The 24,218-nt window shown below is 50.1% G+C and overlaps 1 protein-coding gene across 1 annotated transcript in view; it reads right to left on the bottom strand.

Moving 5' to 3' along the window:
* The window catches only part of RHOQ (ras homolog family member Q), a 39,754-nt gene that overhangs the window by 14,994 nt on the left and 542 nt on the right, over positions 1-24,218 (bottom strand). Inside the window, exon 2 of the mRNA XM_055328002.1 lies at positions 23,970-24,028. Coding sequence (XP_055183977.1) covers positions 23,970-24,028 — 59 coding nt within the window. The remainder of the gene's footprint in view (positions 1-23,969; positions 24,029-24,218) is intronic.

The raw sequence follows: 24,218 nt of genomic DNA, 5'->3' as shown, positions 1-24,218 counted from the left end.
TTGCACTGTTTTTGTGAATTTTCTAGGAAGGTCATTTCAGCGCAAATTGAACGAGAAAGGAAGACTGTACTTTATTTTGCTCAAAACGTTATAGGAGTTGCTTATCATTGTAGAAAACCGCACGCCACTGGCAACGTCGCCCTTAGCGTGGAACCCATAAAATGCTATTACATTCGTCAACATCCTAGTTAGGCATTCATGGCAATTCCACCTGTAGGTGTAGGCATCTGACTACTTACTTCATTGTGACCTATGAGGACTCAGCCCGGGAGCTTATGAATTTAATACCAAAATAACTATTTTTATTGTGAAAAGAAAGTATTCTTTTTATTCTCCTTCGTATCAAAAGATGTTACACTGATTTAAAGTGATGTGTGCAGAGTACACCTCCTGTAGATTGCCTCTGCGGATAAGGAAAAGAGACACGTTTGTTACAAAAAAGGGAAATGGGTCTGATAGAGCTGAGGCACTGAGCCAGGCATTTAGCAAAATGAGACCGAAAAGTGGTGAGAAATGCAAATCGGGATAGTTGTTATGAAGCCCAAGAGCCAGGGATGGGGGAGAGAGAATAACCAGGGAGACCAGATTCAGTCTGGGAGTTAGGAAAGACCTCTTGGAGGGAGAGACATCTAACCTGAGATGCGGGGGACAGTGTAAGGGCAGTGTGTGCAAAAGCCCTGAGGCAGAATGGCCCCGACAGATACTGAGGTCCTGAGAAAGACCAGAGTGACAGACAAGGCAGGGTTGCAGAGGCAGCCCTCCGGGACCGAAGCCTACTGTAATGGAAAGTTCTTGAAAGGTTCAGGGGAAAAAAAAGTCATGTCAATTTTTTTTGAAAAATAAAAAGGTAATTCAGGGGGATCCCCAGGCGGCTCAGTGGTTTAACGTCGCCTTTGGCCCAGGGCCTGATCCTAGAGTCCCAGAATCGAGTCCCATGTCAGGCTCCCTGTGTGGAGCCTGCTTCTCCCTCTGCCTGTGTCTCTGCCTCTCTCTCTCTCTCTCTCTCTCTCTCTCTCTCTCTCTCTCTCTCGGTGTCTCTCATGAATAAATAAGTAAAATCTATTTAAAACAAAAAAAGGCAATTCAGGCTGGAGTCCTGGAGAAAGGCGGGTACTGTGATTCAGGTGAGAGAAGATGGTAGTGAGACCTGAGTGGTAGCAGCTGGCAGCTGGAGAAATGGTGGCTCCTAGATCCACCTCGGGAAGGGACTCAGGCTTGGGTGATGGGCTGGATGTGGGGCTGAAGGTCACAGACATCTCTGGAAGAATCCAGGGTTCAGCTTGTGCCGCTGGATGAATGGATAATGTCTTATACAGAGATGATGAAACCTGTGGCTGGAGAAGCACAGGAGGGAGAAAACTCAAGAGGCCAGGGTTGGACGTGTTGAGCTCGAGATGTCAAGTACGAGGTCAGAATAGTGTATGTGGAGGAGCTCTCTGCCTTCTGAGTGCCACACCCAGCTCTAGATGCTTCCTTTTGCCTGGATCAGAAGCATCCCAAATTTTGACATTTCTGCACTACAATCATTTCTTCTCCCTCAAATCTGCAACTCCCCCTGCATTCGCCATCTCAGTAAAAGATATCACCACTCATCAGGCCCGAGCCAGACCCCGAGACATCCCCGATACCCAGCAAGACAGCCCCTTGCCCAGTGGCCCACTGTCCTTCCCCTCCCAGACTTCTTTACCTGGGCAAGTCCTGCTCATCTTCCAGGCTTTGGTCTAAAAATCTCTGCATCCAACAAACCTTCTCCGCACCCACAATTCAGATGAAGCGCGCACTGCTCTGTGCTTCCCGGGCACCCTGGGCCCCTCCTGCCACCTCAAGTCTTCCACGTACTAGCACTGCCTCTCTTCCTACCAGTATCCTCCAGACTCCCTGAATCGTTCACTGCTCGCCCAGCACCCTTCTCCCACTTCCTCTCTTCCAAAACTGATATAGTTCAGACCCATCCCTCCTCCACCCAGACACATGCCTCCAGGGACCCGGAGTCCATCCATACTCAAGCTAAAAGAATTCCCGGTTAGACTAAGCCAATCATGGAGTTCCATTCGCCACTGTCCGGTCAAAGCCACTGGTTCCCGAGTGGGCACCTGACCTAAGTGGTCCAATCAGGATGGAGTAGTCCCTGGGTTTTCCAAGGGGTTCATTCCCTGCCCCGCGAGCCATAGTCATTGGTGCCTGGATGCGCACATGACCTAAGAAGTCTGATCCGAATGAGGTAGCTACCCCTCATCCGTCTTCTCCTTCTGCTGCTTTTCTTCTTTCTCACCCTCCTCCCATCCACCCCACTCAGTATATAAGGATTTGCCACTTGCTGGCCCCATCTCTGCAGCTCATGGAATGATTTGGGGCCTCCGCTCTACATCAGCCAGTGCTGTGGTCCGTGTGTCACAGTGGAGTAGGTGCTACCCCAGGGCTAGCTACACAGTGGGAGGCCTATGGGAGTATCAGGGCTGACACTTCCAGGGGAGCAGCCCTCAACCTCTAGGATACAGGTCACCTGGGCTTCCCACAGTGAGCACTGGAGGGACCACACATGGAACACAGATAACCCACCCAGACCTGGGAGTTATGCATGAGCCAAATCCAGAGGCAACACCATTGTCCTTAGCTGTGCATTAACACCTGCCTTTCTCTGCCTCTGAGGCCATGAAAATGCTAACAAGCCTGAAGACACTCATTACATATATACTTACTCTTCCTGGGCCTTTTTTTTTTTTTTAAAGATTTCATTTATTTATTTGACAGAGAGAGAGAGAGAGAGAGAGAGAGAGAGAGCACAAGCAGAGGCACAAGCAGGGGGACAGGCAGAGGTAGAGGGAGAAGCAGGCTCCCCATTGAGCCGGGAGCCCAATGCAGGGCTTGATCCCGGGATCGTGATGTGAGCCGAAGGCGGATGCTTGGCCCACGGTGTCACCCAGGCATCCCTGGGCTCTTAATATACTAGAAAGACGAGCAGCCAAGCAACAAGAGAGAACGCCCAGAGCTACACTCTGATTAAGCCTGAAATGCTGGTTTTCTCCATGCCCAGATGAGGCCCCCAAACAGCATGAAGGAGTTAAACCATGACTAACATGTCCATTTGGAATCTGAGTACTTGAACCACACTCCTTGGCCAAACATACAGTGCCATCTGCCATCTGAGATGAGGAAGACTTCTGGGCGGGCAGTTAAAATCAGGACAACCTAATGTAGTTCACCAACACACTTTCATGGAAGAGGTCCTTTAAAAAATACATGCAGTTTATGTTAGGGTGATGAACAGTTTTGCAACTAGATCGAGGTGCTGGTTGTGCAACAGCGTGAATGTACTAAATGCCACTGGATTGTTCACTTTGAAATGATGAATTTGGGGCCCCTGGGTGGCTCAGTCGGTTAAGTGTGTGCCTTCAGCTCAGGTGGTGATCCCAGCATCCTGGGATTGAGCCACGAGTCAGGATCCCTGCACCCCAGGGAGCCTGCGTCTCCTCTGCCTCTGCCCCTGCTCGTGCTCTCTCTCTCTCTCCTCTCAGATAGATAAATAATCTTTTAAAAAAGATTAATTTTATGTTGTGTCAGTTTCACCTTAATTTAAAAAAAATGCATACAGGTCCACAAGTCTGCAAAGAGGGGACCTTGTGTGTGTCCCCCCCCACACACACACACACGTGCATACACACAGACACACATATGCTCTCACAGAGATTTATTTGAAATTCAGAAAGGCGCTGCACAGACCAGAAACAGCCAATGCTTCATACTCCTCGGGACCTGAGCTGGATCACCACGACCCTGCTCCATGGCGCTGAGTGCGGCTTACCCTTCTTGGTGAGTGTTCTGTACCCCCACTCCACCTGTCCCCCCTCCAGCTCTGTACTATGGAAGGTTCCCAACGGAGCTCTTCCAGGCCCGGAACACACAACTGCACCACCTTGCTCCAACTTTATTTCATTTCCCAGTGCCAAGAAGAGCAGCTTGGTCCTGTTTTCATGCAAACTCCAGCTCTCCCACTGCACGCGCACCATTAGCCTACGAGAGAGGGCAGCTCCCACTCTACAGAGGAGGAAGCCGAGGCTCGAAGCAGCTCATCAGGCGTCCAGAGGCACAGAAGAGTGGCACAGAGGTGAGGCAGGAATGCAGTCCCAAGAACTAGGTTAGACCCCTCCTGAACCTTTGTTTTAACCAGACAGTAGATCATTGGCTTTGGACAAAGACCTGTGGAATCTCTGAATCACAGGCTTACTAGCTGTGTGGCCCTGTGCAAGCTGCCTCCCCCTTCTGTTTCCTTTTTCTACAAATGGACTAAGCTTTGGGAAGACTGGGAAGACTGAAGGAGCCGCATACAGTACAGGAGGCTCCTGGCCCACGTGGTGGCTGCTAGCTCGGGCCCAGGCCCAGCAACCTCCAGTCCGTTTCAGCCAATTCGGGGCAGAGGAATAGACAGGTGGCAAAGGAGGGCTGAGGGCAAAGTCGACTTTGTAACTCACACTGAGGGGTGTTGCTGGTTTTGGAAATGCCCATGCTTGTGGCAGGCAAGGACTGAAGTCGGGAGTTTTATTGAATTGCACCAATACACCTCGAATATGCTATTTACTTCTTTCAAATATGTTTTGTAAAATGAAGGTGAACGAGGCATGAGGGCGGGAGAGCACGAGTGGGCACGTGGACGGTGGCAGGGCTGCGGGGGGGCCCCCACAGGCTCGCAGAGGACACAGCCACCGGCACTTCGCAGTGCTGGCCGTGAGGTGCTAAGCAGACCCACATTTGCACCTGCAATCCGCGTGCTCCAAGAGGCTCAGCCAATTCAGAAGCGGGGCCTCCCTCCGCAAAGAACCTGGCTGGGGGGCACCTGGTGGCTCAGTGGTTGAGCGTCTGCCTTCAGCCCAGGGCGTGATCCTGGGGTCCTGGGATTGAGTCCCGCTTCAGGCTCTCTGCAGGGAGCCTGCTTCTCCCTCTGCCTGTGTCTCTGTCTCTGTGTGTCACTCATGAATATAAACAAACAAACAAACAAACAAACAAACCTGGCTGGGTGGGGGCTGGGACAAGTCTGGAAGCAAATGGAGAGCTGGGGAAAGGAAATCAAAGGGACGGAGTGCTACAGGCAGACCAGGAAGATGGCAACAATGAAACTTGGTGACAAAAGCACCAGAAACACAGTCACTCCAGTGGCTTCGGGTGTCCACTCTCTCGTGTATCCTCTGGACAGCTTGGGGGTGGTGCGGGGCCAAGTGCTGTGATCCCGCCCTCCTGGGCACCGGAGCACAGGGCACTAGGTGAAGTGGTGGGGACAGTCGCCGGAGCAGTTGGGCCGGTCAGGGGGGCTGGAAGGGATGGGGGCAGCGTGGTTTTCAATCTTGGAGGTGTGGGCCCTCCGGTCTGGCCCCATCCATTGCCCACTAAGGCGAGACCTGTTGGAGCCCGCAGTCCTGCAGGTCAATGCCTTTACTGAGCGTGTCATGTGCTGCCTGGAAAATCAAACAGCACACAGGTCCCTTCGGAGGGCACAGGTGACTTAGGCCATCTAGTAAGACACTGGCAACACGGGGAGGGCCCTGGAATAGTGAATTACAGACGAGGAATCACAGGGCTTGGTCTGAGGTCCAGCCGATGTGCCGCGCATGGGCCATCCGTGTAACCCGTAAGAATTATTATGAGTTATTTCAGTGTCTCTGGGTCTGTTTTCTCATCTATTAAGAAAACAAATGTGAGACGGGAAGATAGTATCACCTACCTCATAAGGTCATTGTTAGAGCTAAATGAAATCAACAAGTCCAAAGAAGGCCTCAAATGTAGGCATAAAATTAATGACAAGAAATGCATGTGCTCAGTGGCACAGAAATTCAGTGGGGAGACATTTGGTCCACCCTTGAGGACTATAAGAGGCTGCGTGGAAAAATCCACATGACCTAAGGTTTCTCTGTTAGTCTCCCACCAGGACACAGATCTTCAGAAGATGTCCCTGGCTCCCCACTGCACCCCTTGGAAAGTCCAAATCCTTTAGCCTGGCGGTGGAGGCTAGCCACAGCTGACATCAAATGCCCTCCCTACCTTGCTTACCAGCTTCCCTGGTGGCCACCCAATGGAGACAGTCTGCTCCTCTCCCGTGTGCCTCCCTCTGTGTTTTCTCTTGACCCGGGATACCTTATCCTAACTGTGCCCCCTCCTCACCCCAAACCCTACACATACATGTGCCGTGCCATCTTCTCACCTAAGAAAACTGTCCAGACCCTCCCCTTACCATTGTCCCCAGAGCTGAAAGTGCTCCTTCCCATTGTCATTAATACCTGTAGGTAGGGTTACTAAATCAAGGGGAACTATGGTAGGACACCCTAATAATCTGACATAAGGCAACATTTTGAGAATGAGATTAATGCAAATCAAACTGTGACTGTATTAGTCATCTGCAGTGTGGGTCACCCTGGAAAACACCCAAATCCAATCAAGGGAACTAAAACCTAAGTAAGGAAAGCTGTAACCTAATACAGCATGTCTTGGCCTGGCTGAAAAACAGGTTAACTGGAAAGTCATGGTCTATAGAGACTCTACAGAAAGTCTAGCAAAGGAGAAATTTCACAATTAGGATATCAGTGTCCACCTAGCTCTGCCAACGGTTCAGATGCTGGATGTGGTGGACACGCCGATCCTGTTCATTAGAAAGCCACGTCTCGTGCGGAAGGAAACGTTCATCATAGGGATTCAGAACCCACATAAAATACACATTTCCTCCAAGATTTCTAACACTGCGTGCTCCAAAGCCTCCATCCCCAGCAAGCCTCTTTTGAATTCATCTTCCCAAGTCCCTTGATGCTGAGGACAGCTACACTGGACAGCAGGCCCCGGAAAGAACAGCCATCACTATAACTTCATTTTAAAATTTGTTTTCTAGTTACATAAAAAAATGGATATGACTTTAGTTAAATCCCAGCCAACTGAACACATGCAGTTATCTCTGATGGCTCCAAAATCCTCTAATGTGACAGTAATTAAAAAAAAAAAAAGGCATAAAGCCCCAGGGATAAAGCAAAAAAGAAAGCAGACAAGAGCAAAAACAATTTTAGAAGCTGGGAGGCAGAAGAACGAGTGAGAGTTGCCTTCGCAGCCTCAGGGGGCCGGTGATGAGGGGAAAGGTAGGAAGCACCTATTCTGCACCATGAACCCCGTGCAGGTGTGGGAAGTATAGCGGCGTGTTCTTCTGCACGTGGGCCGGACCCACAAACCCAGGGATGAGGTCAGCCTACTTACGCAGGAGTTAAATCCCAGAGCGAACCATGCACTGTCGTGGGGAGCACTCTCCCCAACCCTGACAGAAGGCGGGAGGTAGTTAGTGTCTGGAGAGGGTAGAGCAGAGGGTTCCCTGGATGGGGGGACACAAGGTCCAGTTGAACAGACTGAACGCAAGGCCAGGACGCACACCAAACAGTAAGACCCCTACTCTGCTTCCTGCACTCACCTCCTGGAACAGTGGCAGCTTGGCACGTGCCCCTCAGACAGGAGGGTGGAAGATTCTTTTCTAAGGAATATGAGTAGCCCAAGGGGAAAGGTTCCCCAGGGAAAAGGCCCTGGGAGATCACCTCTAGCAATGGTTCTCCACTGGGGGTGCCAGGGAGAGTGAGGGGTGATGTTGCCCTAAGGGAACATCTGGCAATGTCTGGAGACATTTTTGGTTGTCATGAGTGGGGTGAGGTGCTACAGGCACCTAACTCGTGGGAAGAGGCCAGGGAGGCTGCTAAACATCCTATGAGGGCAGCCCACGTGGCTCAGCGGTTTGGCGCCGCCTTCAGCCCAGGGCGTGATCCTGCAGACCCGGGATCAAGTCCCACCTCAGGCTCTCTGCATGGAGCCTGCTTCTCCCTCTGCCTGTGTCTCTGCCTCCGCCCCCCCGGCCGTCTCTCATGAGTAAATAAAATATTTCAAAAAAAAAAAATTTAAACATCCTATGATACATAGGATGGCTCCCCACAACAAAGAATTTTCTGGCCCAAAATATCAATAGTGCAGAGATGGGGAAACCCTGACTTTTAGTAAGGGCCGAGTCAGCCGGCTTCACTCATAAACAGAGCTGCTCACATGCCCCAGGGCCACTCTTACAAAAATGAGTGGACCTGTGAGGAATAACCAGGAAAGACAGAGCTCAAAACGTGATACTGTGCAGGAAGGCAAAAGCTTTGAATAACTATCATTATCCTCTGAGAATTAGAGAAGACAATCAAAAAAGGAAAACAATCCAGACTTAGAAGATGCCAAAGAAAAAAAGAAAAGGAACAGGAAAAGGCTCTTAAAAATTAAAAATAGTATCATATTTAAAGAAGTGATAGAAGGGGTGGATGATGAAATTGAGGAACTCTCCCCAAAATAGAGCAAAAACACAGAGGAAGCAAATATTTTAAAAACAACAACTGAGGACCAGTCCAAGAACTCCAATATTTAAAAACTGGTAATTCTAGTGTAACAAGGAAGATTAACTGGAAATGAAGAGATTAAAAGAAATAAATCAAGAAAATTTCTCAGAACCGAAGGACATGAGTTTCCAGATTGAAAGGGTCCACAATAACCAGCTAGACTTTACCCCAAAGCCCATGATTGTGAAATTTCAGGAGGTTAGAACGGCAGATCCTAAGTTTCCAGAAAGGAAAACCAGGTTCTTGACAGCAAATCAAGGATCAGATTGGCATCAGGCTTTTCAACAGCACACACAGAAGCTAGAAGACAATGGAGCCATGCCTTCAAAATGCTGACAGGTGAAAAAAAAAGGTTTCCAATCTATTTTCAAAGTGTCAATCAGGTCTGAAGGAAGTAAAAGGATTTTCAAAAATGCCAGATGTCCAAAGTTTTGCCTACAATGCACCTTTTCTCGGGAAGCTAATAAAACATATGCTCCCGCAGAATGAGGGAATCAACCAAGAAGACATGAAAAATAAAATAGGGATCTAACTCAAGAGAAAGAGCCCAAGGGAGTCCAAAAACGATGAAGGGAAATCCCAAGCTGTGCAGCAGGCTGGAGGCAACCAGCCCAGACAGGAGCGCATCAGAAGTGTCATGAGGGAGGACTCCAAGAAGAAACTGGTAGAAAGTCTGATACGTCTGATTGTGTGGAAAGGCAAGTTTGGGGTGAAACAGTGAAGCATGTAGTGAAAAAGGCAATATAATTACTAATTTCAGGGAACAAAAAGTGGCACAAAAGGGAAGAGTAATTATAGTACACCACATGGCTCAGCTGTGCCAACACAGTGATGAAAATCTAAACATTGATCAATGATGGAAACAGAACTACGATCTCGCTACTGTGAAAGGGTGGCTGGGAAGTGGAAAGCATCTATGAAAGAGCTAAAGTCTCATCATTCATGGTGTGAAGTCAAAAGAGGGTACTTTTTAGCAAAATAAACAGCTAAGAGTTTAAATTGGAGGGAAAGTGGACAGCAATCTCCTGTTTCTCCATAATAGGATCTCACAGAAATGCTGGCTCTTTAAACTGTGTGCCTATACAACTTTAATAAAAATGAAATGACTTTTTAAAAATTGGGGGAAAACAGAATAAAGTATAAAAAAGTAAATTTCTAAATATATTCAATATCACCACCTAGAGCCAAATACTAACATTTTGACAGTTTTTTTCCAATTTTTTCCTTCACATATGACATATATGCATATTTCTCAAAGCTGTGATCATGCTGCATATATAGTTTTGAGTTTTGCTTTTTCTCAACACATCATTAGCTTTTTCACATATCTTTAGGTATTTGTTGAAAGCAATCTTTTTAAAAGATTTTGTTTATTTGAGAGAGAGAGAAAGAGCGAGAGGGAGAGAGAGTAGACTCTGAGCTGAGTACAGAGCTTGATCCCACAATCTCAAGATCATGACCTGAGCCTAAACCAAGAGTCAGATGCTTAACTGAGTGAGCCCATCCAGGCACCCCTTCAAAGCAGTTTTTAATAGCTGTGATTATCCTCACACCAGACCACCCTTTAGCAAATCCCTTAAAAAAAAAAAAAAGATTTCATTTATTCATTTGTCAGAGAGAGAGAGAGAGAGAAAGACCGAGAGAGCACAAGCAGGGGGAGCAGCAGGTGGAGGGAGAGGCAGGCTCCCGGCTGAGCAAGGACTCAATCCCAGGACCCCAGGATCACAACCCAAGCCAAAGGCAGAGGCCCTACCAACTGAGCCACTCAGGCGTCCCAACAAATCCCTTTATACTGTGCATTAATGTGTTTATCACTATTATAAAAATCACTGTGAAAAACAGAGTTTTATGTAAATCTGTGTGTATTCTGAATGCTTCCTTGGTGAAAATTTGTAGAAATGGATCACCAAAATGATCTTTGCCAAAATGACCCCTAAGCAGTTTGGGCCCATTTTTACTCCCAGCAATGGTGCACAGAGCATCAGCTTCCCTAACTCCTGGGGATCAACTTTTCCCAACTTGTCCAATTTGAGAAGTAAAAGAAAAAGGCTTTCTTTGCATATCTCTGCATATTGCATGATCGCTGGCTGTGGTTGTCCCCATTTATCCACGGGAATACATTCCACGACCCCCAATGGGTGCCTGAAACTGCAGACAGCACTGAACCCTGTGCTAGACCCATCCACACACAGCTATGATGAAGTTAAATTCATAACTTAGGTACAGTAAGAGATGAACAACAATAATAAAATACTTTACTAAGCACAAGTTATGTGAAGTGGTCCCTCTCTCGACATATCTTACTGTACTGTACTTGCCCTTCTTCTTGTGATGCTGTGAGACGCTAAAATGCCCCCGAGAGGAGATGCAGCAAGGTGAATGACATAAGCACTGTGACCTCATGTCAGGAGACTGTGGCCCCTCTGACGACATGTCAGAAGGAGGGTGCGCGGGACCGCAGTGGACCACAGGTAACTGAAGCAAAGCCAGGGACGAGGGGGGAGACTGCATGCTTTTCTTCTTTTGGGAGCTTTAGGTTTATGTCTTGTGTTTATTTTTCCACCGAGACCACATGGTAAATTAAGCCTTTGGCAACCTCATTTGTATCTGGATCTCTTACGAGTTAACACAAATCAGACCCATGGACCCACTGATCCGTGGGGGCCTGGATCGTGTTTCTGAATCTCAATGGCCCCACTATCTGTGAGGCTCTGGGCAAGGAGCCAAGCAATGTGACACCCTTATGTCACCCCTCACGTTTTACCATTGTCACCTTCTTGTGGCACATCACTTTTCTTTTTTCTTTTCCTTTTTTCTCTCCTCCCCTCCCTCTTCTTTCTTCTCTTCTCTCTCTCTCTCTCTCTCTCTCTCTCTCTCTCCTTCTTTCTACACATCACATTTCTACTTGCGTTTGCATTTTGGTCACCTGTATACATCTTCGCTTCATACTGGGATCTAAATTCCTACCTGATGAGTCTTTATTCCTCACCCCACTTATGTTTGAACAGATACTCTTATATCTGGTGAATAAAGACACAAGGTGTGTGTGTGGAGGGGGGGTGGTTTGGGAGACTATGAACAGAGGTAGAGATGGAACCAGAACGCGGGAAAGGGGGACCCCTCCCTGAGGCAGAGGTGAAGACAGCACCAGCAGCACAAATCCAGCAGAGCTTTACCTTCTGCCTCGGCACCAAAAGCTGGTAACCAGAGCCTGGGGCAGAGTGTCTGTGTAATAAAGGCTGAACGAAAGGAATAAAAAGGAAAGATAAAGATTATGCAGTCATAAAAAGGAATGAACTACTGATACATTCTAAAAAATGGAAGGACTTTGAAAACATTACACCAAGTGAAAGAGGCCTGATACAAAAGGCTGCATATCACACAATTCCATCTATATGAAATGTTTAGAACGGGCAAATCCACAGATATAGGAAGCAGTTTAGTGGTTGCTAGGGCCTGGGGGGACAGGAGCATGAATGGTGATGGCTGATGGGGATAGGGTTTCTTGAGGGGATGATGAGAATGTTCTGGAATTAAACAGTGGTGATGGTTGCACAACTTTGTAAATATATAGAATCCAGTGAATGTGAATTATCTCTCAATTTTTATTTATTTTTTAAATTTTTAAAAAAGATTTTATTTATTTATTAATGAGAGACACAGAGAAAGGCACAGACGTAGGCAGAGGGAGAAGCAGGCTCCCTGCAGGGAGCCTGATGTGGGACTCGATCGCGGACCTCGGGATCATGCCCTGAGCCAAAGGCAGGTGCTCAACGGCTGAGCCACCCAGGTGTCCCTATATCTCAATTTTTGAAAAGGAAAGAAAAGTAAAACTTATACCCCAAATGGCTTGGTCCACTAGGAATTTCTGGGGACTCAGTTTCCTTATACCAACACCAGCTGTGGTGCTTCCACACTGCTCTGTTAGGTGGGACAGCAGGATGGCACAGCTCCCCGCAGGGAAGCAGGCAGCACTGCGGTCTCCCCTCCTCTCAAGGCCAAGCTGAACAAGTCAGCCCACTCACCCCCCCATTCCCCCCACATCCCCCCCCACCTTGAACAGAGTGCCACAGGACACTCTGGAGGGACGACTGACATAAAACACACTGCAGGACTCCTAGAGATCCAGACTCGCTGGAGAACAGTTCACATCCTGGTCAATATTTTCTCCTAATAGACCTGGCGGCCTTTCTGCTAATGGGCTCTATGAGTTAAGAAATGAGTTCTATTAATGCTTTAAATGGGCAATGCTTTAGAATGACCACCTATAATCTGATTTTAAGGACTTTGAATAATGTCCAGACAGATCAGAATCCCCTTTAAGATGCACTGTTGTGATTGGAAAGGTTCTTTCCAGAATAAACTTTTTTTTTCTAAAGATTTTATTTATTTATTCATGAAACACACACACACAGAGGGAGAGAGAGAGAGAGAGAGAGAGAGAGAGGCAGAGACACAGGCAGAGGGAGAAGCAGGCTCCATCCAGGGAGCCCGACATGGGACTCGATCCCAGGACTCTAGGATCACGCTCTGGGCCAAAGGCAGGCACTAAACTGCTGAGCCACCCAGGGATCCCCAGAATAAACTTTCTGACAGATTCCTCCAAATTCCACACTCATCTAGCCCCTACTGGGATCCCCCAATCTTGTGCTAAATGCTGTGCACATGCAGCACCCCTCTGGGCGCTGAAAATCTGGGTGCTGGGTAAAGATTTCTACATGAGTAAGACCAAATGCTAGACTGTGGCCTATGGACAATTTCTCTGATGAAATTCAAAGAAGGGGTTCAAGTGCAAGATGGCTGGAGTCACAGAGGAGGACGTCACAGGGTGCCTCAACCAAGAGGACCTTCTCACTTTCTTCAGGCTTGGACAAAGACCTGGATGAAGGCTTCAGCCTTTCCACACACCCCAGACTGAAGGAGGAAGGGACCCTGCCACCTCTCACCTCTTCCACCTCACATCCAGCCCCTTCCCGACACCACCCCCCCCCCGCTCCCCCAGAGCCAGAGCCCACTAGAAACACCTTAAGGTAATAAATGTGAGTTCTGAGTCAGCTCACGGGGGAGGACAGCCCTTTGAAAAGTAAGCTGGGGTAAATGGCATTTTAATTGAACTGGACAATCAGGAATAAATGTTCTCTCTCACTGGCAGCTCTTAGAGGGGGCATACTTTGAGCCAACACATTTATAATCCCAACCATCATGCCATCTGAAAGAGGACAGTTTTTCTATGCTGAAATAAGTTTGGAAAAAAAGAAAGAGGGCAGCCTGGTGGCTCAGCGATTTAGCGCCTGCCTTTGGCCCAGGGCGTGATCCTGGAGACCCGGGATCAAGTCCCACGTTGGGCTCCCGGTGCATGGAGCCTGCTTCTCCCTCTGCCTGTGTCTCTGCCTCTCTCTGTCTCTCATGAATTTTTTTTTTAAATTATTTTGGAAAGAAAGAGAAAGAGTGGGAGGAGGGAGAGAGAGAGAGAGAGAGAAAGAATGGGAAGAAGGAAGGGAGGGAAGGAGAGAGGGAGGGAGGGAGGCCAGCCGGCCAGGAGAATGGACGAGAAGGACACTCACACAGAAGGCTTTGGTCAGCCAGAGTAATGACTGCCGAGAAGCATGTCTGAGTAACAGCCCTTCCTCCAACCCCTCCTGGTGACCTGCCTGGGGAGTTTTAATACAAAAGGACGTCACAGCCCATCTGTTGCTTTGGAACTAATTTAGTACAAACCAAACTGGCATAGTCCTCAGGGACAGGTCTGTCACCACCCAGAGTGCTAACCTCAGCTACAGTGACCAGAGCAGGGCCCATGCCCCAACCTGTCTAGCTACTAAATGCACAGGAGAAAAAATATGCCTTGGGACTTAGACCTCATCAAGGAATACCAGTGGGGCCTACTGTGTGCACAGCCCCAGGCCAGACAGCACATCAAGGGAGCCAAGGGCAGCTGAGGAAGTTCCCTTTCAAATTTCTTCTGATAGTGCCCTTGGCCCCATCTGCACCAGGTGAGCTAAGTAGCAGCTTCGATTCATTCCAACGAATACGGAGAGTCCCAGCCATGAGTGAAGAACGAGAGATGGGGTGTGTGGAGGTGCATTTGCTGGGGTGGGGGTTAAAAAGTGAATAAATAATGTTCCCTGCACTCCAGGAACCATATATAAGGTAAGGGTGTACATGTGTGATGTCTGTGTGTGTGTATGTGTTGTGTGTACAGTTTGTGTGTGCGCAGTGTGTGTGTGGTGTATATGTGATGTGTACAGGGTGTGTGTGTATGAGGTGTGTGTGCATGCGTGTAGTATGCATGTGGTATATGTGTATGTGTGTGTGAAGTGTAGTTACAGGCGGGTATGTGTGGTGTAAGTGTGGTATATGTGTGGTGTGTGTGTGGTGTATATGGGCTGTATGTATAGCATGTGTGTGTGCAATGTGTATGTAATATAGTATGTGTGTACATATGTGGTGTGTGTATGTGTGTGGTGTATAAGCAGTGTGTGCGGGGTGTATGTGGTATGTGTATCTGTGTGTGGTGTATATGTGGTGTGTATGTGTGTGTGTGTGTGGTGTGCACATGTGTGGTGTAATGTGGTGCGGGGGGGTGGGGGGCAGGGGATCGAGGGGGGAGTGGGGAGGCCGGGGAGGGGCGGAGGGGAGGCGGCTTGCTACCAGAGGACAGTAAGTACCTACACGTGCCTGAACCAGGGGCTGTGACCTTCCAGCCGGCACCAGAGTCGCCGCAGGGTCTGCGGTGACACAGCCATCCCCCAGCTTCTGATTCAGCAGACCCGGGGCAGAGCTAAGAAACTGGATTTCTCACCAGTTCCCAGGAGCTGGGTTGTGGCCCGAGGAGCGCATGGGGAACCAGAGCAGTGACTCTAACTTTTGCGGAGCACCCAGCACCTGTGCGAATCCCATCTGGGCACTCCCTCCACCTGCGGGCCAACCTGGAGGACCCGGATCAGGACAGACCCGGCCCCTCGGGGCTGCCCATCCCTCAGCCACCTGGGAGCTCCAGGGGCAGGCCTGCCCCTCGCCGGGTCCCCATCCAGATGCTGCACTCGGGGACTGTTTGCTGACTGACTGCGCGAATGTTTTCATCACGTCCGGGCAGCCCAGGGTGTGCACCGGGGGCAGGAGGAAAGGGAGTCCACGCCCGGCGCCCGTGGGGACCGCTCAGGAAGGTGAGCCAAATCACCAGCGGGTGGGAGAGGCCGACTGCGGCTGGAAACAGGGAATGTTCAGTTGTAAGTGGGACAGATTGGAAATGTTTCCGTTGGAAACAGTTTTCACCCAAATAAGAAGCCTTAGAGGGAGGAAGGCAGGCCCGGGACTGCCCCTATTGGGGCAGGTAAGGCACCTTGGCAGGCCGAAGCTGCCCCCCCCCACAGGCAGCCCCCAAATAGCAAGTCATGTCAAGTCAAGGCTAGCAGGCCAAGCCAGGGCAAAGACGCGAAGGTGTAGGGAGGGCGTCCTGCCTCCTCAGCGGGAGGACAGTCAGCTTAAGTCAACACAGAACCTTCTGGGTCCCCCCTTCCCAGGAAAAGGCTACACCTGTATGCAGCAAATAGCACCGAGCTTCTGCACACCCTCACCAGCACTGCCCCCACCTGCACCCCCAGGGGGAGGCCTCTCGAAGCCAGAGTGCAGGTCAATGAACAGATGGACGAAGCGTCCTTAACTTCCGGGGCGCGGTGTGTGGAGGAGCCGCTTCAGCAACAGCCCCTACTGTTCCACCTACAGACACCATTCCGCAGCTCTTCTCGCTAGAAAAATGATGGGCTCGGAATTTACTTTTTGCATGAAACGTGCAACAACAGAATATATGCGATGTAAAAGAGACACCTGACACCATGGAGCTATTTGCGTGAGAACTTTAACGTAAAAATCCCAGGACATGGGGAGGGACAGCTTGCCTGTCAACTTGCTGTTGCCTTTTCCCAGCTCCGTGGCCTGGAACGAGTCACCTACCCTCCCTGAACCTGCAAAAGGAGGCAAATACCACTTACGTCCTTTACTCACCTAGCGGGTGAGAGGCCTCCAGGAGGTACCGAAGGCAACATGCTTCGCACTCTGAAAAAATGCCACTCAGTGGGGAGTGTGTTGTTATTAAACCCCAAATTCTACCCTGAGTCTGGGCACGGCTGACAAGTCTGGGGACTGGGAGAGAGGCGGCTGGTTCCCTACTCCCACCAGTCATTTGAAAACAGACAGTGACAACAATAAAGTCCCTTCCCCCTCCCCCTGCTTTCTGTTCTATTAAAATCAAGAAGCAACGCTGTGCCAGATTAATATCTCTCTAATTACTGAGATGTCAGTTACCAGGTCAAACACTCCATAATTTAGGGATCAGCCCTGCTCCACAAGTTGACACTGATACCAGGGATCTGGGGTCCAGGAAGACACATCTGGGACTCCCCCATGTCTATGCTCCCCATGCTCTTCCTCCCCACCTCGAATGTGAGTTCCCGTGACCCTGCCTGCAATGACCTCATTTAATCCAACGCCCCCAAGCTTTCACTTCATGGAGCAGAGAAGAGATCATGAGTTCTGCACATGGTGGAGTGGAGGGGCCAGCAGTGAAATGACTGAGGTGGGATGGCCCCCGCTGGAAGGGACAGCCCAAGCCCAGGGATCCCTGGCCCAGGCCCTACGCCGCTGCCTTGAGCCCCAGAGCTGGGAAGCTCTGGTTGGATCCAATGACTCCATGAGGAGGTATATCCTCGTGTACCCATTTTACAGATGAGAAAAACTGAGTTTCTGAGAGGTTAAGACCCCCTCACTGGGAAGTGGGCCCTGGCAGTGTAGTGCTGGGGCCAGTGGGGCAGCCACCAGTACACCCTACTCTCTCCCACCTCTTCCTGAAAGCCAATGTCTTCCACAAAGCTCACCCCCGCCACCTCTTCTCAGTTGGGACCACGCAGTACTCAGCTTCACAGGATGAGCTTTCCCAGCCATGTAGACAATCTGACCCTTCCGTTCCCCCACAGGAGAGCGGAACCCAAAGCGGGCCCTGCATCAACGCTACCTGAGCCGAACTGCTGGGGAGCCCCTAAGCTGGCCTGGACCATCGCCCTCACTACCATGGACTGAGCACCAGGCCACGCGGGGTGACTACAGACACCATCTCTAATCCTCACGGCAGCCCTGGGAAGCAGGCATTGTGTCCCCAGTGTGCAGGGAGGGAGGAGCAGCTGGCCCAGGGCCTTAGAGCTGGTCTGCAAGATCCAAAACCCAGGCTGCCTCCTCCTCGGAATACCTAGATGTGAGAGGCCTCGGGAACATTGTGGAGGCTTGAGCCTGAGAGATGGTGCTGGGGTGACCAATAACCCTGGGGAGCACTAAGCCCCCAGGCTCTAGGTCGGGGTATAATTGATGCCTGCTGTCTCTCTCCGAGCTGTGATTCCTCCGGGCCTTGGACACTTCTACCGTATTAAAGTTTTTTTCCAAGCAATGAGTTGTGCCGGAAGCTATCATCAAAGGGCTGTAAGCTTAGTCTTTGGTTAACCTTTTAGGAGAAATGAGCTGACAGCCAAAGAGGCATCAGCTCAATCTGAGAAATATTTGTTGCGCGCCTTGCACGCCCCAGGCACCAGACTAAATGCTGGAATTGTGGGGGAAAGTCACAGCCCACGGCCCTCACAGAGCTCAGAGAGCAAGAACTGGCCCCGGAGGGCCCGGCAGGCAGTGGGCGTGGGAGACCCCCACTTGGGGAGCCCGGGAGAGTTCGCGTGAAGCGGCCACAGGCCACCAGCCACCACCAGGCCACCCCGCTGCCCACCTCCCCGCACTTCTGCGCGCTTCCCCGTACAAGCAGTTGCCTGCCAGAAACTAAAAGAGGAACAGCAAACTGCTGAGGGCAAGGAAAGCTGCTCCTTGATCCAAGTTTGCCAAATTAGGGCAAAATCAAGCCCCTCTGAGTGAAAGGAAATCCAGCTGAGGCTCTCAAATTTTAATTTTTAAAGACATGTGGCCTCTGGTTTTAGTTCTTTGTTAACTTCTCTTCCCTCCTCCCTGCAGTTTGCTCTTCTGTATCTGAGGCCTCCTGGCGTACCCACTGCTGCCAACACATGTGTCATTGCTAGAAACTGATACCCCCACGGAAAGCTGCTTTGTTTTGTCTTGTTGTAATACTGTTAGGGCTCATCTCCCGAAACCCCAAATTCCACAACAAAACCGCGAATACCCAGTTCCCCAAAAGGCCCCTGACCCATGAGCTGTGAAACAATGCTTCCCATCTTTTTCACATCCTGGCACACACAGAAATGACAACATATGCTCAGGCCCCTTGAGGCTGAACACTGCACCCCTACCCCGGCCCTCCCAGAGCCTGAGAGGATGGGATCTGAGCACACCTGTAACACCCGCTTCTGATACACCTGCTGGGAAGCCCTGGCTCCTGGAGTGTAAACGTCAGTAAACCTCAAGAGAATCATGACACAAGTGGAGGAGCCAGCCAGATCAGAGGGCCAGGGAGGGGGACAGGGCCCATGTGCACACACCCAGAACCAACGAGAGCTGACATAGACCATCCCCACTCTGAAGCTCCCGCGTGCTGGACCACGGTCTGTGCTGACAGATCCCAAACCCGCTTTGGAGTGACAAGAAGGGGTGCACAGGGCATTCAGTCACTGCAGAGGTTTTGGAGCCCACCGAAGGCTGTCCACCTTCCCAACGCAGAGGAGGAAACCAGCATTCTGTGTAATGTGGTACAGGCTAGGGATATAAATAGCTTCTAAAAAGGTTAGGGAAAACGCACAGACGACAAATCTACAGTAGGTTACTAAGGGAAACCAGGATGCTCGGTGCCAGCAGCTCACCTGTTGAAGCCCCTCCCAAACTCTGCTCTCGGGGCTCTTTGGGGATGCAGTGTGGGGCTGCTGGCACCTGGGGTCTCTGTGATGCGAGTGGGTGCTTCCTAAGCCCTACTAATGTTCCCTGCGGGCCCTCCCCTGCCAAGTAAGAAAATCTTTTTTCCTAATTACATGTCTGTCCAGTTTCCATAGGCCTGCTCACTCTCAATTTCCCCATCTGGCAAAAGTCTACCTTCACAGGTACAGTGAGGATGGCTGCCTGAAGGGAGGAGCCTGATGAGCGGCAAACTCTGGCCCTTCCCCGGCTCCTTCCCATTCTAGGAGGCCCTAAGGTGCCACCCCATGAAACACAGAAGGTGGGGCATTCCAAGGCTGCCTCCCCTGGAGATTCCCTTCTGGAGGGAAAATACTTCCCTGGTTCCCCAGAGGGCTTGGAGGGCAGCCACAGCTGCTGCGCTATGTCAAGGAAGAAACAGATCTCACTTGTCACTGAAAAGCCAACCCCAGGGACACCTAAGTTAAGGATATTTATAGCTCTCGTATATGCATCCTTGAACCTGCGCGTGTTTAAATCAACAGACATAGCAACAGCACACCCAAAAGCATCCATATGGACTTCCATACACCGAGGCAGGGGCTAAATCTGGAACTTCAGGGAACCTAAACGCAACCCTCAACACACACCCTCCTGAGCGTGGGTATTCTGGGACCTGGGATAAACTGGGCGTCAGTCCTTCCCGGGTGAGGGTATCAAGTTCTGCCTTCCTGCCAAGGATTAAGAGGTCAGCCTGCAGCCCGAAGCTCAAGAGCAGCTTGCCAGGCAGCTCCCCACCAGCTCCTCTGCTCAGAGAGCAAGAGCTCTTCCCGCTTCCCCTGAGCTCCAAACAGCACAGAGGTCTGAGGGAGCATATTGCCTGTCCAGTCCCTCCCTGAGCGAGGGGCTGCTGCTGCAGAGCACACGCTGAAGTCCTGGAAGCCGGACAAGAAAAGAGAAGCTCCACAGAGGCCCAGGCCGGAAGCCAGACCCCTTCACAAGGCCCCCGGGGAGGAGGAAGCCACCTCTGCCCTCAACTTCCACTCCAAAGTGCTGGGCAGTCGAAATGTCAGGCTGCTCCCGGCTCGGCCAAGAGAGGGGGGCTTCCCTTGGGCCAAGTGTGGTGGGGATGTGGAGCGATGTGCCCAGGCAGCGCACGTGATGGAGACTACAGCTACCCAACAAACTCACATTCATACTCATTCATTCTTTCTCTCTCCCTCCCTCCCTCTCTCTCTCTCTCTGCCAACAGTCTCAGAGGCCAAGGGGGAAGCAACCTCCTCTGGAAGCCAAAAGATCACCTACTACAGTCAGGTCTTATGTTCCTGAATGTGTAAATTGGGCTAATGTTACTTCTGGCTTTGAACTTGATTGGGGTCAAAAAGGAGACCAAGAGTGAGCACACAGATTAGAAGTTCCAAGCCAGGGGAGGCGCTATTTCTGTTATTCAAATACAGTGAGTGACCGTTTTAAGCAAAGATTATCGGAAGAAAGTGACTTTTTCCAGTGCTGCTTGCTTCCTCGTCAAACCTGTCTTACCTCCCAAAGCACAACCAGCAGAAACCTACTACATACCCCACTTTTTCTCAACGTGTACACTGAACTCTTAGTTTTTCTAAGTTTCTCTTACATCCCTGGGCATACAGGCTCTGACGGAGAAAGGACACCCTCTGATACCACAGGGCACCCGGTGCAGGGAGCTCTGGACTGCGTCCACGGGTCCAGTGATGGGGACGATGGGAATCCTTAAGTATAAGCTGGCTCCATTCCTCTGGTCAAGAGGTTCTAGGATCTGGCATCTAGTGGAGTTTCTATCAACTCCAGACATAATACACTATCCTCCTCCATCTGTGACCCCCTCCCCCCAGCCAAACTGCCCATAGTGAGGTACAATAATTTCTTGTAATATTTCTACCCATTTACTATGAGTGAAGAACAGGTGACAGCTGCTTTCACATACAGTAAGCAGCATAGATTCTAATTGTCCACATTTGTACCAGATGCCCAAAGAAGGTTAAATACAGCTAGAATCACATGGCTAGTACAAGGTAGAGATCTGAGCCCAGGCTTCTTTGGTTTCAAAGCCTGTGGGCTTCTCTCTGCTGTCTGTGAGGCTTAAAAATGTCTCTCTATATGTAATGTGTGTGTGTATGCATGTCTGTGTGTCTAGTTATCATTACTATTATTAATCTGGTGCTGATTCATAGGGACATGAGATCTCAATGACAAAGTACAACGCAGGAGTCTCCTATTTGGCACACATGAACAGATACCTGGTTCAGATACTTCTATCCATGCTATCATCAGCCACGGCAGATCCCTATCTTAAATTTACTCTTTTGTCGTCCCCAGGTGCTTTCTTTGTCCCCCCAGGTGCTTTCTTTGTCCGGTGGTCGGTATACACTGGGCACTCCTCGCTTCATCTCATTGATGATGACATTGCTAAGATTGCTTATTAGTAATAAACCCTTAAATGCTGAAAGATGAATTATCACTAACTGATCTAAAAGGAAAAGTTCCAGACCCTAGGACAAACACCAAGGGGCCCTACAACACATCTTGGCCAATAGAGTAGGTGTCACATCATTGGGTAACTGAACCTTAGTAATAGTTTGATACCATTTGGTATGTATCTTCCCATCTCCACTGGACACAGCAATCACAATAACTTATGGGAAGCCCTGGTTTTGTGCGTGGGTCCAGTTTTGGGTGATGATTTGGATCTGGGTTCTTTCCACTGTAGTGGTAGTGCATGACTGCCACTCAGAGAATGGCTGTCCAGATTCCAGGTACCCAGGTCTACAGACCCACAGGGTTCTGGATTAATCAACCCAAGTGGCATCTCAGCCTTTCCAGTGGCTTCCTGTGTGTATAATCACCTCAAACCAGAGCAAATTCAGACCCATGTCCATGTCCCAGCAATACCTGTCCTTGGCTATGTGACCTGAGGTCAGCTACCTAGCCTCTCTGAGCCCCAGTTTCCCCATCTGCAAAGACAGTATCACTTTGCTCATGGGGTTGCTTCTTGGAGAAAATAGTATTTGCATGTGGCTGCCCCATGCCTGACATGCAGAAGGAACTTGGTAAGTATTAGTTGGATTTGAATGTGCACAGAATAGGTCTGACATATACACATCCTGTTGAATAGGGCTCGTGGTCAAATGAATGGTCATGGTAACAAGTTAACGGAGAAAGGGGAAGAGGCGGTAGTGAGAGACGTTAAAATTAGAGGCGGTGTTTAAAAACTTCTCTCCTTTTCAATCCCAAACTTCAACCTGTCATTTATCAACTGTACTGTTCAAAAGTCGGGTCTTATGTAATTGACTGGGTTCTGCCTTTTGCCCTCCACACGTTCTGATAGAATAAAGTAACAGCTACAGGGCAGGCACCCAAAAGGGGCCCTGGCAAGCTAAGAACTTGTACTGACTTGGGTCGGTTTGGAGAAAGGGGACAGCCCCTGCCACCTGGCCCTGCCAACAGTTTCTCTATCCTCAGATGCTCCTCTAACTTAACAGTTTAGAAGCCAGAAGCCACATCCAGACACCCTCTGTAAGACAGTCTTCAATTCAACCTGGTACCACAACTCTGAACTCCAAATCTAGAAAAGCTGCAAAGAATAGTTCCCTTCTATTGAGCATCTCCCTGGGTGTGCCAGATTCAGTGCTAAGCATCTGGCATATAATATGTGAACAGAGAACTTTCTGAAGCCCATTTTATGGATAAGGAAACTGTACTCCCAGAGATCCCCCAAGGCACTCTCTAAAGCCCTCAGCTGTTACACGTCCTCAAGGACTCAAGTCTGCATGACACGTGAAAAACTTCTGCCCAAGGTTTCACGTCTAATCACAGGGCTGGATTCTGCAAAACTTCATTATAGGTAATCATCCCAGCCCCACAGCAAAAGTGAGCCTGGGAAGAGAGACAGAGAGGAGACTTTAATCCTTTAGAACCAACCTCTGATTTGCTAATGGTCAGAGGCTGCCAGGAGGACTGTGCCGTTTTCTTTCTGCACAATAATCTCTCTCAAAGAAAACCCAGACAAAGTCACCTGGCCTTCCCAGAGAAGGGTGGGGGCGGGTGGGGGGGGCTCTTCCTCCAAGATTCATACTGAACTCCTAACCCTTCCTCCTCCTCCCTACCCCAGGGAGTGGCTGGATGGTTGTTGTTTCTTTTCTTTTCTTTTTTTTTTTTTTTTCCCCTGTGGTCCTCTGGTAACACCACAAATTACGTTTGCAGGGACTCGAGTCCCAGAGTGCAATGATGTTGTAATAAACATAACCAGGACCAAATGCCTTCCCATCATATTAGATGATGCCATTTTGCACCAATCAGGCTCCTCAGGCAGGCAGACCACTCACCAATGAGGGACCAGACAGAGGCTGTGAGGGGGAGACCTGGTCATCGGCGACTAAAAATAAGGGCGCTTCATGATTGGCCGCTGCCACTTTGCAACAGGAGTTGGGACCCACACACCAGGCACCATACAGAAAGCACACACAGGCAAAAACTTTCACAGCCCAGGGGTTCACACGGGGTGGGCTGGGATGGGTTTGTTGTTGGGTTGCGTGTGTGTGTGTGTGTGTGTGTGTGTTTTTCCTTTTCCTAATCTGCTGACTTGAGAAAAGAAATAAAGACTTGATCCAGAGGGGCCCCTCGAAGACACACCCTCCCTCCCTCCGAGACACCTCAGGGTGCATTTGCCGCCAGCCTGAATTGAGGAGAGGCAAGGGGGTGTGGGCCGGGGGCCAAGACACTCACCTGTCCGGCCGTGTCATAGAGTCCCAGGAGGTACTGCTTGCCCCCTACGGTGACGCTGACTGCAAGGACAGAAGCGGGGGCGGGGAGAGAAGCTCGGATTATCCAGGGTCTGGGGCCCTGTCGCTCCCCACCAGGACCCGCTCCGTCAATCCTTCCGGAGGCGCGCGGCGCTCCCGGGAGATGTCACCCTCCTCCCTAGTGTCGGGCTCCGCGTGGGGTGGCGGGGGGCCGGGCCGGGCTGTGGCCCCA

The sequence above is a fragment of the Nyctereutes procyonoides genome, unplaced genomic scaffold (genome assembly GCF_905146905.1).
Source record: "Nyctereutes procyonoides isolate TBG_1078 unplaced genomic scaffold, NYPRO_anot_genome, whole genome shotgun sequence".
Lineage (NCBI taxonomy): Eukaryota > Metazoa > Chordata > Mammalia > Carnivora > Canidae > Nyctereutes > Nyctereutes procyonoides.
Note: the sequence above shows the minus strand (reverse complement) of the source record. Positions and strands in the feature narration are given on the sequence as shown.